General features: G+C 48.8%; 1 protein-coding gene across 8 annotated transcripts in view; it reads left to right on the forward strand.

Annotated features, from left to right (window-relative positions):
- Camk1d (calcium/calmodulin dependent protein kinase ID) overlaps positions 1-14,853 on the forward strand; it is a 308,572-nt gene that overhangs the window by 101,037 nt on the left and 192,682 nt on the right. For 6 of the 8 annotated variants that reach the window (XM_033765641.1, XM_010621303.1, XM_010621306.1 and 3 more), the window contains one exon: positions 4,405-4,536. In XM_033765641.1, coding sequence (XP_033621532.1) covers positions 4,405-4,536 — 132 coding nt within the window. Of the gene's footprint in view, positions 1-4,404; positions 4,537-4,578; positions 4,734-5,586; positions 5,718-14,853 lie in introns of those variants that run through there. The other 2 variants (XM_033765644.1, XM_033765643.1) reach the window with 2 other exon arrangements.

The following is a 14,853-nucleotide window of genomic DNA, read 5'->3' on the forward strand; positions in this document are numbered from 1 at the left end:
TTTGATGAGAGGCAGGAGTGAGGTGGACAGGTTTCTATATGGGTTACTGGGTTGGTGGACATGAGAAGAGAATACAGGAGCTGGAAGATCCTGGAGGAAGACACTGTTCCATGTTGGTGCCCCCAAGAGGCAGCTCACGGTTGGCTGGCCTAGACTCCAAGCCCTGGAAGATGTGGGGAGATGAGATTAGACCTGAGAAAGATGCAGTGAAAGGGCTGACCTGGGGAAGTAGGAGATGAAACCAGAGAAAACAACGAGGTCTTTCACAGCAGACAGGAAGAAGGGCTGTTGGGTGACCCCTTGGATGTCACTGATATTTGAAGGGAGGAAGGGGAACAGGTGGGGAAGTGAGTGGAAGGAATCAGCCACATCACAGAATCAAGAAGAGAGTTTTAGGGAGCGGTAGAAGTGATCAAGTGTCACGAAGACGAGCAAGTCCAGCAGTGAGACACTGCCACTGGTCTTAGGCACTGGTAGGCCCCCAGGGCCACCTGCCTGATTCCAGACCATGGAGGTGAGGGGCAAAGTGAGATTGCAGAGTGGAGCAGGGTACAGCTGGCAGTTCCTGAGTGGGCTGGAGGTCTCCAGGTACCAGCGGGACACACGGACTGGTGCAGTGCTCTGCCGTTCGGTTTTCTATGTACCGCACTTGGGTTTTACAGCCTGGCAACTTGCTTTGACTTCTTTGTATGTTTAAAATGTTGTCACTCTTTGTCCCTACCTTTTGTTCTTTGGACTTTATTTTCTTGTGTTTCTGAAGCTAATAAATAAGCTATTGGATCATTTTCCTTGCTGCAGTCCTCCTGCCCCTGTGCCCTCCCCACTTGCCTCCTCCTTGATTCTTTTCTCACCCCCTCACCCACTTTCTTTCTCACACACAATCACTGTGCTATGTGCACAATTAATGTGCTACATTGAAAGTACCCAAATCATTCATTCATGGTTTGGATTTTGATGTTTTTAATTAGGTTTTTTGAACAAGGGAAGTGTCTTCAACTGATTTCAATTTACTGTAAGAATAATCACAGTCTGTGCTAATTCCATGTCCCCATACTCTGTCTTAAAGGAGAGAAATGCCCATTGTTTGGCTAGCTGATAAAGTGAGTGCATTTGCACACTCGAGAGTGATAGTGGCTCACCAGTGGGACAGGTGTAACCCATCCACTCTTTCACCTGTAATCTTATGAGCCCCACTCCTTGGGAGCAGCCAGCATCCTTCCAGAGTACTCTACTAGGAAACAGTTTTGCTTTCTGCCCTGTACTGTTTCTGCAGCTGAGCTGTGCATCCTAAGTCTAAAGTGTGGGTAACGGTAACTTTCTGGGTTCTGTACTTGCAGGGCTTGCAGTAAGGGTCAGGCAGTTGATATACAACAGAGCACTTCACAGTATCAAGTGGTATATGCCACATGTCACCCCATGGTTTGTCCTATAATTTCTCTTTCCTCCAGAGAGGGGATGAGTGAAAAGGTCTGCCAAGTTATTGCATCTCCCTTCTCAAGCAGTGCCATCAAATAAAAGGTGGCAGACTTTCTATTTTTATTTATTCATTTTATTGTGGAGACATAGACGTACCATAAACTTTACCATTATAATCATTCTTAAGTGTACAGTTCTTAAATGTACAGTCATTCTTGAGTCTATTTACATTGCTGTGCGACCATGAGCACCATCCATCTCCAGAACCTTTTCATCTTACCAAACAGATTTCTGTCCCCAGTAAATAGCAGCTCCTTATTGCCCTCCCGCCAGTCCCTGGCAGCCACCATTGTCTTTCTGTCTCTCTGGATTTGACCACTCCAGGGACCTCTCATCAGTGGCATTTTTGTCATTTGGCTTTCTGTGACTGGCTTAGCTCTCCAGGCTCCTCCATGCCGTAGCCTTTGTCAGAACTCCTTCCTTTTGAGAGTGCTACTCCTGTGTATGTGGACCTCACTCTGTCCATCTGTCAGGTATCTGTCTGGCTGTGGATACTTGTGTTGCTTCCCCCTCTGGCTGTTGTGGCTGATGTTGCCACAACACAGGAGTGCACATCTCTACTCAAGCTCCTGCTTTTACTTCTTCTGGGCTCTGCCTGGGAGTGGAGATGCAGGCTGACTTCCATTCTAAGGGAATGGGTCTGCATCTTTGGCTTTGTGATTTGACCCAGTGGCTATTTCTGGGGATGCCTTGTCCCTCAGGGGCCCCAAACCCTTTCCCAGCAGCCCCCTTGGCTGGCTCATGTCTGTCAAATGAGAGGCTGCTGAGCTCCCGAGTCCCTTTACCTGTGTTCTGCTCTGGCTCAGGCCTACAGAGCGTCCATCTATCCTGCAGGGCAATGGTAGAGAGAGTCCCGGTGCAGGGACACCACCGTCTGTCTCCCTTGTTTCAGCTCCTTCTAGCGGCCCGGCACTGCAGCTCTGGAGACTTCCCAGCCCCTTCCCAGGGCATCACCTTTAATGACTGATTTGTGCATGCCCTCACTTCACCCTGTTTTCCAGGGTGAGACTGATCCAAAGACCGAGGAAACTCTTGCCCTGTAGGTGCCTGATGTTTTCAGCTGAGGGTTGCCTTTAAGAAAGGCAGGATGTTTCCTGTGCCATGGCCTTGGCTGTCTGCAGGTTCCCTAGAGGAAAGCGCAGGTGTGTGCAGTACTGGGCAGGGTAGCCACCAAGGAGAGCCTGACAGCAACTCTTGTCCCAAACCCTGGCAGGTGCTGCTGCTGCTGAGGGCTTCTCTGTCTCCTGGACAGTGGACTTAGCTTCTCTGACAGTCTGGCCATCAGCACCAGGGACTCAAGCGGGGCTGAAAGTGAAGAGTGGAATATCCGGCATCTAACCACACTAGTCCTTTCCAGTGGGTTTTTCTTTATGCTCTGACACAGCCCTTGTTCCCCTCTGGGGAGCGCAGGAGGGAGCAGTACCAGGTTGAGTGTTTGAGTCACCATCTGTCAGATGAGCCCCTCTTCATCTGTCCCGGGTTCGAGGTGGGAGATGAGGCCTGAGTCTGGTGCTTTGACCTGGTTATTTTGGTCCAAAGCCACCGGCAGTGCCCAGTGTTACTGTGACTGTCTGATTCTGTGCATCTTTCTGTGATAAATCTATGTAGGGTTTTTTTATATTTGCAGTTAATGATTATTGTTCTGACTGGTTCGAAGGTTGGACATCCAGGCTCTGAGGAGAGAATTCTGCTTGCTGCTCACAGATAGACTGGGTGGAGATCCTTGTTCTGAAAATCTCCACTGGTCTGTTCTCTGGAGTGCCTGTCTTCTGTCCCTCATGTCTGTGTGATGACGTGGTGATAGGTGGAGTCCCTCTCGAGAGTTCATATTCCGTAGGCCCGGTGTCCTGCAGACTCGGTCAGCTGCACTGGCTGGATGTGGATGTCTCTAGAAAAGATTTAAAAATCATATATACATTTGTCTTCTTCTGGCCCTGTGAGATGGGGAGGAAAATGAGAGCAGAATACGTTTTCCTTGCTCACGGATTTCTTTGCTTGTGACTAAATTGCGAGGACCCTGAAGCTGGGTCCTGGGGAGATGTGGGAGCTTCCATGGCTTCTTTGGTTACGGGAGTTGGTCTCCAGTCATAGCTGTCAGAGGAGCTGCCTTTGGTTCTCTCTGGGCAAGTCAGAGTTGCTCCTGGCCTGGATGCTCCTAGCGCAGGTGCTGGGCCTGGAGAAGATGGAAAGTTCTGTCCCTGAATCACAGACTTGGGGGCTCTGCTGCTCTGGTTCCAAACAGCCTGGTTTTGAGGGTGTTGCTCTGCTGTTGCAGAACTAAATTTATATTTTCAGGCAGGCAAATCTTCCCCACTGTGTGGTCTGTGTGTGTGTGTGTGTGTGTGTGTGTGTGTGTGTGTGTGTGTTTGGTTTGAAAACAAAATAAACTGCTTAATGAAAACTTGCCTACCCTTGGTGATTAATTAACCCGTGTCACTACCACTGCTGCCCCAGCTCACACTGTAATTATAGCCTTACCTGTCATGAAAAGTAATTTAGCATTTCTGAAGGGGTATGGAATAACAGCTGCACGAAAGGACCTGTGGGGACCTGGGGATTTGAGTGTGACTTTCCAGCCTGCATGGCCGGGAGAGGGCTGACAGTTGGCAATGGAGAAAGGGCAGTGTCCCGCTTGTTCTGAAGGGGCACCACGTATTGTGTGGCAGAGTGTCAAGCAGACTTGTGAGGTGGCAGCCCACGTCCACCTCTGTGGTCCCTTTGCACCAAACCATGGGACACCATTTCCACGAGTGCACACTTGCCTGTGTGTTTGCTTTGCAGAAAGATGCTTGGTAAGGAAGCATGCTGGATGGAGATGCTGTGATTACATGCATTCCTGGTGTCTCCAGCCTTCGGCAGTGGGATCACTGGGGCCTGTGAAGTCAGAACTCCTAACCTTAAGTCTTCTTTTCTCCCCTTTGTTCACAGTGGGGCCTTTTCTGAGGTGGTTTTAGCTGAGGAGAAGGCAACCGGGAAGCTCTTTGCAGTCAAGTGCATCCCCAAGAAGGCGCTGAAAGGCAAAGAGAGCAGCATAGAGAACGAGATCGCCGTTCTGAGAAAGTAAGTGTGGAGGGGCCGGGCCTCCTCTTGCCCGCGGCGGGTCCTGTGGAAGGAGGGCCAGGTGCTTGCTGCCTGGGGTAGCTGCCCGGAGGTCAGAGGGGCCCCCGTTGGCCTGACGGTGCTGAATGCTCTTCCGTACTGTGCTGTCCGGGCGGTGGCAGGGACCCGGCTTCTCTCTCAGCGTCCGTGCAGGCTCGGTGAGTTATTTCCGATGAGCACCACTGTCAGGCAGACTTGGCTTTGAGCTTGGGCCCTGCCGTTCGCTACAGTTGATGCCTGAGGGGCGTCCCCGAGCCTGAGTCTCCCCTGGAACGGAGCCCACGCCATCCCCCTCTTGGGGGGTGCTCGCCAGGTGTTCGTGATGTGCTTCCCACGGCCCGCTGCGCAGCGTGGGGAGCTGCCCCCCCCAGTATTGTTGTTGTTGCTGTCTGAAGCCTCATTATGGGGTGCCTGTGTGTGACGCGGCCTGGGATGCCCCAGCGTCTGGGGTTGTTTCCGCACTCGGTGACGTTTTCCCCTTCTCTTCAACACAGGCGTGGCCCTCGGCTCCCAGACGTTTCTGTGGAGCTTGCTGTTAAGATGCTTCATCTCTTCATTGAGGATTGTTATGTTTATTCCTCACATACGATAGAACTTATCTTCTCTGGTTTAGTGACCAACACAGACTGCCCTCACATGGCTGGATGTACTCAAGGGGATCTTTTAGTGTTGTCTGGCCCTCTCCCCTACACCACCTCCGGATGAAGACATTCCTCCATAGCTCACAAAATTTGGGGGAATGAATCCTTATATAGTACCTGCTTTTGCATGTTTGGCATGAATCTGAACAGTGTGCTGTGGAAAATTTTGAGTTGCTATTAATAAAAGATGTTCAAAATATCCTTGAAATTTTTGGGGTTTGGAATCAGCACATAGCAAGAATCCCATTACAGATAAGCAAAGCTGAATGGCAACGAGCCTTCTAGAGCCTCCCAGTAAAAGGTCACAGGCACCACATTCCTCTGCTTACGCATCTCTCACCTCGCTGGGGCCAGCAGTGTCCCATGCAAGGCTGCTTTGCCGCCTGTCCAAACTCAGCACCCGTGAGGTGGTCGGGACGGTCTGTCCTGTTCTGGCCTTTGTGTGCCGTGAAGAAGAACCCACAGTGCTTGCCACGTGTGTTCCAGAACAAACGGGACTCGGTAGGTCTGTGTGTGAGGCTCTTAGCTTATTTGTTTGGTTGTTTTCTAGGTTCTCTGGATTGTCTATTAGGGACCCAAAGAGTTTCAGATTGTCTTAAGGATTGCAGGAAATGATTCTGTGGATGAGAGTCTGGGAAAACAAATTAAGAACATTAGCATGAGGCAGGAAAACACTATGTTAATGAAAGATTTATTTAAGTCGCCCATTTTCCAATATGAAATCGGTGCTGGGAGAAGAGGTGACTCGCTGGGGACATGACGTTGCAGACACTTTACAGATATTTGACATCGCAGATGGAATTCTGAGTGGGCCAGAGCCTTCCAGATGTTGACTTCAGACACAGCTGTCTGCTGCTGCGCTCAGGGTGGTGCCTTTGTTTCATGTGACTTCCTGATGGGCTCAGAAGTGACAGGCGGTGGTCAAATTCTGTGCTCAGCCTGTTCCCATCCGCACGGCAGGGACATGTGGGCTCAGAAGCTGGTCTTGGTTTATGCCATGGATGTTCTGCTTTAATTCGTGTCTCCTCCCTGTGCTTCATTCACACAATCACATCCTTGGGAAAGCCATTTAAAACGGGGAGGGGGAGGGGTCTGGAGCCACGAGGGTGGCTGATTTCTCACTGTCAGTTATTGGGGTATGTTGGAGCAGACTCCTCTTTCAGGAGTAGAGAAAAAGGAAGCGATTACTCAGGGCATAGGACAAGATTTACCTTCTTTACTGATTTATTTTTCAGCCCTCAACAAGTGATTTACAAAGTGGCAGTTCCACATCATAAGCAGCTGAAGGACAAGTGTGTGAGCTGGAAAGAAAATAGTTTGGAGCCTTAGAATTGAGAAGCTTATCTGTGTAACAAATATTTATCACATCCTCTGTGTGTGTCAGGCAGCGCTATTAGATGCTGAGTTTGTTAAGACACAATCCTTTGCCTTCTGTGATCTGACAGTTTTGTTATGAATTAGTGCCGAAAAATTTGCAGATGGAAACATGACCAGGGCCCAAGGATTGAGGTGCCCGGTTCTTTCTTCAGGGTGGGGTTGAGGCAGGTTGCACTGAGGAGGAATATCCAGAGATAAGAAGTATGTTTTGCTGGGGCCGAAGGGCAAAGGGGCGTTTCTAATGAGAAGGAGCAGCCCCAACACAGGTTAGGAGATGAGGGTCAGGCCAGTGCTCGGGGACTCTGAGTGGCTCATCTCATGAGGAGATGGGTTCTCAGTGAAGCCCAGGAGACCTAAGGTTGGAAAGGGGTAGGATTGTAGAGATTCTTACATTCTCTGGAATTTGAACTTCACCCAGTGGACATTGAGGAACCACGCAAGGCTTTTCATGAAAGGAAAGTTGTGATGGGGGCTTTTCATAAAGATCATTGTGGCAGAATTTAGAAGATTACGTTAGAGGAGACAGAGGTCAGCATGTGGAGGGAGAATAGGAGGTCACTGGAAGAATCAAGCAGAGACATAAAGATGCAGCACATTAAAGCGAGGGCTGCAGGGTTGGGATAGAGGAACCGACGTGAGGAGGTGAACGCGGTGGTGTTTCTGGGATTTAGACATTTGGAAGGAACAGGAGATGTGGAGGTGGACACAGGATCCTGGATAACTGTAGGGTTTTTGATGAGGATGACTGGGTGGAAACAGAAATAAAAGGACAGGAGGGCAGGGCCAGCTTTCGGCTGGGACGTAGTGGGTGCGGGTGTCTTCGGGTGTCCACGTGAGATCTGGGCTTGCTAGATGTTGAGATTTTCTGAAACAACACATTAAAACAAATTTTCTGGTAGATGGGGTCTCAGGTAGATTTGCTTTATTCTGACTTCGGTTATTCTCTCTGGCCATTTATCTATTTTCACACTGATTTTCATCCAAGTACGCCCATTTGGGGCTGCTTGCCCTCCTACGTGCTGAGTTTATTGTAGGGTAAAGATTTATTTATTTCATTGGGTAAAAGTAATGCAGCTAGTATATCCTTGTGGTTGTCTTTGTACTCGCTCTGAAAATAGTTCCACGATGAGTTTTCTGCTTGATAAGTAGATATTAGCCCAAGCTCAGAGGGAGGAAGGAGAAGCCGGTAGGTGCTGTGGTAGGGCTGTTGCTATGCAGCAGGGAGAGCTGCTGCCCGACTTGGTGTTCGTGGGCTGGGGCTCATGATTCACCGCGAGCTTCCCCAGACAGATCGTTAGCTGCAGTCCCGCGAATGGAGTGTTTTGCTTGGGGTGGAACACATCGCCATCCACATCACACAGCTTGGGTGGGTTCCAGTTTATGGTTTGTGCGGTTTTCTTTACTCAGAGGGCAGCACTGCTCAAATCTCATTTCAAGGCAGCAGATAAAATGCTTTTCCAGGGGTAGAAAGGCAAATGTATAAAGGGTTTGCGTTTACATGAGAGACAGAGGAGATGCAGAAAGCTGGAAAACAAGGGGCAGGGGAGACGGAAAGACGCATTAGAGGGGCCCTTTTGATAGGGAGACTGAGGCTCGTGCTGGTTGAAGGGGTAGGATCCGGATGAAAAATGGCACAGCACTGGACACGCCGTTCCGAGGATTACTCTGTGAGCTGCAGAGGCTGACTGGCCTTGGAGAAGGGGGTTGGGCAGGAACTGCTTTGAAATTGTGCAATTTTGTCAACTGTCTAGTACACTAGGGAGTCTGAGCTGTTGGTTCCTGTCTCTCTCCGTCCTGGCTGCGGTGTTTGGTCACCGGGGAAGCTTTTTAGAACATGGTGGCAGTGATGGTGGCTCCTGGCCTGGAAGGGCTGGCATGGAGGTTGGTCAGGTTACCATGGCGTGCTGCTAGGCACCTTGTGAGAGGGGGTCATGGCTGTTAAAGGTGGCAGATGCCAAAGCCCAGGATGCTGGGCTGCAGCTCCCAAGGCTGCTGTGGCCGAAGGTTGGGGTGGCTGGCAGGAAGCGTAGACGGCACGTTGGCACCTGGGATATGGGTGGGCAGCACTCCAAAGGCCTGGGCAGTGGCTTAATCCTCTGGTTCCCTCAGCCAGACAGCACAGATTGGCAAGAGGCAAGTATCCCAAGAAGAGGATTCGAGCTTTGGGATTAAGTAGCAGCCTTCAGAGTGGTGAACTCATGGGCACCTGGTTGTTCCTGCAGCTTCCTTCCAGTAGGAGACTCGTCCTGTTCACTGGTTCACATCACTGCCAAGTGCCAGTCTCTTGTGCATGTTGGGGAAACAGATGCATCAATAGAAAGGTGTTGATTGGGGCAAACACAGCCACTTTTCCAATGACTGCAAGTGGCCGAGCTCTTGTAAAGCTGATGCTTGGGTTTTGCAGGCACCAGTACAGCTTTTGAGGGCTGTCTGATTTGCTTAGAAGGGGATGTTCTAAAACCTCTGAAGAAGCAGCACTGGGGTGGAGGATGAAGGCAAGAAGCCTGAAAACAGCTAAACTCCTTGTGATTACAAATGGAGACAGGCATATCGCTCGTGATCCTAGAACCCTTGGCTCCTCCTCCAGGGTGTGGCTCCCCTGCCAAGCCTACCATAAACTTGGCCTTGTCTCTGTGTGGTGGTCTTGATTTATTTCATCTGTAAGAAGAAATAGAGTTGATCTGATGCCAGCCAAGCTGCACAGACAGAAGAGGACACAGCAGCATTTCCAGGCGGCCTTCACGTGGTACTTTGCCTGTAGCAGATGATGGCAGAAATACTTTCTTGTTTGATTTGAGATTCAGAGTGAGTGCGTTTCTAGTCTGTTAATTTCCTGGACACTGCTTACAGAACCCCTTGGGTTGAAGGAACATGGAATTAGCTGTGTCCCTTCCTGCAAGACAAGGATGTTCACAGGAGCCTGAGCGGGCGTATTGGTTAATCTCTCCAGCGCCTGCCTCCTCCACCGGTGGTTCCTGGTTCTCCAACACCACCTTGAGCTCAGCTCCGTGGAACAGTCAGTCTCCCTCTCCCAGGCTTTCACCCCAGCACTTTGTGAAGGTGTGTTTAGATGCCCATCTCATCCTGACTGCCTCCATTGCTGCTAGCAGCCCTCTGCGTGATAGGATCCCGGATCCTCTGTGGGCCTCCCTTACGCTTCCTCCTTTGTGAGCTCTGGTTTTCACCTCCCCACCCTCACCCCCACTCTCTTATTTCACGGCCTCCCCCCTCTTCCAGCTTCCATGTGACACACACGTGCCCTTGTCTGAGGGGACCCTTCCCTCTGAAGTTTCCCAGCACCCGGCTCTGCCTGACTCAGCCTGGGAGGTCTGCCTCTGGATCTAGCCCCGAACCAAAGGTGTGATGGTGAAGTGGGGGCACGGGGTCAGCAGCCCTGGAGAGATTAAGGTGGTGGGGAACAGTGGGTGTGGGTTCAGAGGATTTAGGGGAGGAACGAGGCTGCCCTGACCCAGTGCTCTCTGGCTCTGCTGACTGCATTAGTCAAGGGTGTCCAGAGACAGAACCAATAGGTTGAATGTAGTTAGACATAGAGGGTTTTATTGAGGGATTAGCCTGTGCAATTATGGAGGCCAGTTACAGGAACTCCCTCAATCAGCCACCTGCAAGCTGGAGACCCAGGAAAGCCAGGAGGTGCAATTCAGTCCACACCCTAAGGACTGGGAGCCAGGGCTGCTGCAGTGTCTGTCCTGGTCTGGGTCCGAAGGCCTGAGAGACAGGATTGCCCAAGTCCAGCCTTTGTGTTCCGTTCTGACCTTCACGGGACGGGTGACGGGTGATGCCACCCACACGGGTGTGGCAGGTTCTCCAAAACATCCTCACAGACTCAACCACACACCGCTGTGTGGCTGTGGAGCCATCCCTGGGCCCAGAAAGTGAACCTCCCCAGTGACCAAGGGTCCTGGAGGAGGGGCAGCTTAGCGGCGGGGGTGGTTGTCCTATGGCAACAGCGCATGCTTGCTTGAGTCACTTAAATCAGTCTGGCTTTTCCTGCCACCTTTTGTGTTCTGTATATTACTCTGTAGGTGTCAAGAGTAGCTGGAGAAACTGCTTTAGCGTGCTCTCGAAACACTGTTGGCTATTTGCATGCTCCTTTCCTTGTGCTGCCCCCTCATCCGTCACAGCCTAGGGACGAGGTGGTGGCCAGATTCCTCCTATATCTTGGCAAATATTTTCTTCTTTCTTCTGTAAATTTAGCTAATGGTTTATACCAGTGTCACTTAAGTGATTCCAAGAAATGTGTGTGTGTGAGTGTGTGTATCTTGTAGCCTTGTGTTCCTAAAAATGTCAGAATAGCTTACATTGGAGAATTACACTATATAAAAGATCTAGTGCAAGAAGGCCTGAGAAAGACAGGGATGGCAAATACAGAAAACAAAATACACACCAAAGATTCACTGTTGCTTTCTGTTTAACTTTAGGTTGTGTCTGTTGCATTCCATCCTCTATGTGGTTTGGCATTATGTATATGGCTAGATACATTATTTTAGTGAAGCTTCACATATAACTCACTATTTTAAGTTATACATAATTCGGTGAGTGCATTTCATTTGCATACTTGAAGTCCTGGGTGATCACTTGGGTGGTTTAAACTGTTATTTACCATTTTAAAGTTACATAACAAATGCTTTTGCTCAAAGCTTGAAGTCAGGGTCAGGGGTTTTAGTGACTGGATAAAGCCAGTTTTTGGGAAATATACAATTGAAGGATTATATTTTTCTAAAATAATGGTAACATGAAGTTTGATAGATCAGATTGAATATACATTCTTTTTAACCATTTGCATTTTCTTTCATAAATATTTTAAAAGTAGCTTGACTATATGTCACAATTGGCATCATTTTGAAATCCAAACACATACAGAAATATTTTGAAAATATATTGCTATGATATATGTGCTGTTTTGGGTTATTGTTGGTGATTATAGAACTGCTCACACACACGTATATTTATATGTTTACATGCATATAAATATATGCATATTTATTAATACACACACATTTTAAATACATTTCAGTTTTTATGTTTCTCTTGAAGAGCAAGACATTCTTTTGCTTCATTTGGTAAATGCACTCTCAGATTTGTCAAGAATCTACTCTTGGCCGGGGATTTAGCTCAGTAGTTCCGCCGCCTGCCTTGCAAGCTCAAGGTCCTAAGTTTGATCCCTGGTACCAAAAAAAAAAAAAGAATCTACTCTTCATAGGGTACTTGATGGAGAAAATGAGGCATGTGAAAGGCCTTTTTTTTGAATTTTAAAATGTTCACATGTCAGGTATGAGGCAGATACTAGATACTCCCACTCTCACTGCACTGTTGGGAGAGGTTGGAATACTTCTGTGCGGGAGGGAGGAATAGAGACTACGTTGTCCATGTTAAGGAGGGAGAGGCTGAAGTGGAGTGCAGAGCAGACAACTCCCCCTGTGGGGCTCAGAGTAGAAACTTTTGTCCCATCCCAATATAGTGAAATCCAGAGCAATTCATATACGGCCTTGGAGATTTTAAGTCTGGATCCTCCTTTGTTGGTCATGATTGAGAAACGAGCTAGGACTTCTGTAAGCACCATTTTATTTAATTTTCACATTAAACCGATGATGTGGATACTATTTTTCACATTTTACAAGTGGGGAACTTGAACTTATTAAACATAAGTAGCTGCAGTAACAGCGGGAAGTGAAGCCGAAGTCTTTTGTCTCTTTGCGTTTGATTAGATCCATCTGGCATCCCCATGTTTTCCCGTAGGGGTCACTTACTCTTGGTATAGAAGTGGCCCCTATGTGTAGGAGGTGCTCACTAGTGGTGAAAGGATACATTTATTACCATAGCTTATCAGCTGATAGATTGTAATACCGGTGAAGACCCAGGAGTCAGCCTACCTGTCTTTGCAGCTCCTGGTATGCAAACGTGTCCAGAAGCTGCCTAGGCTTGGGCAGGTGATTCCAGCCTTGGGCTCCCATTGCCAGGAAATGGGGATGATGTTGGTGTTTGCCCACCTCGGCTCTCCAGATGTCTCTTGTCTGTGGTGTTCTTACACGCAGAGGACATCTTGCTGGAGAAAGAGTGGAGAGCGGGTGCCTTCGTTGAAGTCATACCACACGGATGCCATCTCCCTGCAAGGCTGTGTGTTGGAGCTGAGGGCTGCTCTGATGACACAGAAGTGCTGCTAGCTGCGGTGAGGTAGGTGGTGGTCGTTCTCCAGTAGAGAGGCCGCTGCAGGGATGTTTGCAGTACAGTTGCAGAGTTGTCAAGAGCACGTCAGCTGGACTATATTTTTTGCTGGAAAATCTTCTGTGAAAAACCTCTCTGTTTCCTTTGTCATAGAATATTAGAACTGGAAAGAAAGCTTTGAGATTGTGCACAAGTTCTCCTGACTCTTAGGTGAGGAAACTGGTCCAGATAGGTACAGTGACCAGCCCTGGGTCACAGAGCTGTCTCGGCCAAACACAGTGTCAAGCTTCCTGATACAGAGCATTTCCCACAAAACTACACTGCCTTCTGTTGTACACCATCCAGCAGGAGAAGGCAATAACACAACTCTTCCTTGTTTTCAAAAGCCCCATACCTTTTAAAGTTTGGCAAGGACTGAGTCTCCCCAGTGACTTCACCACATTCTGGTTGGACTGTAGCATGATTTCAGATGCCTCCCCAGCCCTCAGTGATTTCAGGTAGATGCTGTTCTTCCCTCCTCTCTGTCTTGTGGGGTTGCAGTGTTGCTGCAAGCTTCATAGGCTGCTCTGGGGTTGTCCCTCGAGAACCTGTGCTTCGGTGGGACTCGCTGGTAAGGAGCCCAGAGGCCAGCTTCAGAGCCATTTTAGGTGCCTGTGAAGAACATGGCCACCTGGGCAAGTGTCACCTTGGTGGAGTGAAGTCTCAGAACACCAGTAGGAGGAATCCAGGGACAGATGTGGGATAACCTAGGAAATACAGGAAGTGCTGCTCTGGTATGAGGTCATTATCTAAGAGGATGAGGTGTGTGCTTTTTATTTCTACTGCATTTTATCCTTTGCCTTCTCTGTGCCTTTCCAGAATGTTCTGAAAGTAGGGGGTGTACTACCACAGCCAGCAGTGTTTTGGGGGATGCGGCAAGTGAGGCAGGGATGACAGGCGCAGCTGGTGAGTGGCAAGTAGGTGAGCCAGCAAGTGAATTCTGGTTCTGGGGTTTGGCCGACCTGCTCAGAGGCCCTGGAGTTTTCCTCATGACTCCCTAAATTTTTCTAGGTATAAAAGTAAACTTGGAGAAAGAAAGCTCTACTCTGACATTAGTCATTCTTTCTAATGAGCCTCCTTGCTGGGTTTTAGAGCGAGCAGAAGAGTGTTGTGCACCTCTTTCGGCAAAATGAATGCATCCCAGGGTCTAGCTGTTTTAGTTTGAATTGTGTCTCCACAAACCCGAGCCTGATCCGCTGACTGTGGATGCCTGGGTGGGGGTGGTTGTTTGTTTGATCCAGGTAGGACCAGAGCCACGGGATAGAGCCAGCATGGGAGGACACATTTGTCATACTACCTCACATTTGGGATTAATTTAGAGCATTGGATATATTTGCCATTGCATTACAACTCCGGGGGCAAATCTCTTTGTGGCTTCCTGCTCCTGTTTAACTGTAGAAGGGCTTCATTTTTAAAATTAATTCATTCATTAGTTCATTTAGTGCTGGGAATCAAATCCAGGGCTGTGGGTATGACAAGCCACTCCCTAGTTCGGTGAAGATCCTGTCGTAGACTGGCTTCATGTCCTGTTGGATTCAGATCATGGTCCTTTGGTGGTGGTGGGGCTACATTACCTGAGTTTTTCTTTAAAAAGTCAGTAGGATGGTTACATCCATGGCTCCTTCTGAGGTCCAGGGTGAGACCTGAGGGAAATGTATGTATTTACTCTGGGGCATATTGGTGATACACAATAGTGATGTGAGATTTGGGGAATCAGTAAGTGTGTCTAACGTCCCATGTCTAGGTCATTTTCCATCCCTTTACCTGCCTCCCCTTTCCTTGCCCCTTCCCCATCCCCAAGAGTCTACCTTCTCATTTCCTTAACCCTCCAGGTAGTTTGGGAGAACTGGTTGGTAAGTGTGGCCCACCAGCAGGACCCTTAAGTAAGTTGCTCATTGTACTAATTAATTTCCTGTGGGAATGTGGCCAGCAGCTGTCAGCTTTCTAAAAGAATCATTGAAATGATTTCATTATGCAGAGTTGGGTGTTTTTTGTTGTTGTTGTTGTTGTTGTTGTTGTTGTTGTTGTTGTTGTTTTG

Source organism: Fukomys damarensis, unplaced genomic scaffold (genome assembly GCF_012274545.1).
Source record: "Fukomys damarensis isolate Sample0158 unplaced genomic scaffold, DMR_v1.0_HiC HiC_scaffold_19, whole genome shotgun sequence".
Taxonomy (NCBI): domain Eukaryota; kingdom Metazoa; phylum Chordata; class Mammalia; order Rodentia; family Bathyergidae; genus Fukomys; species Fukomys damarensis.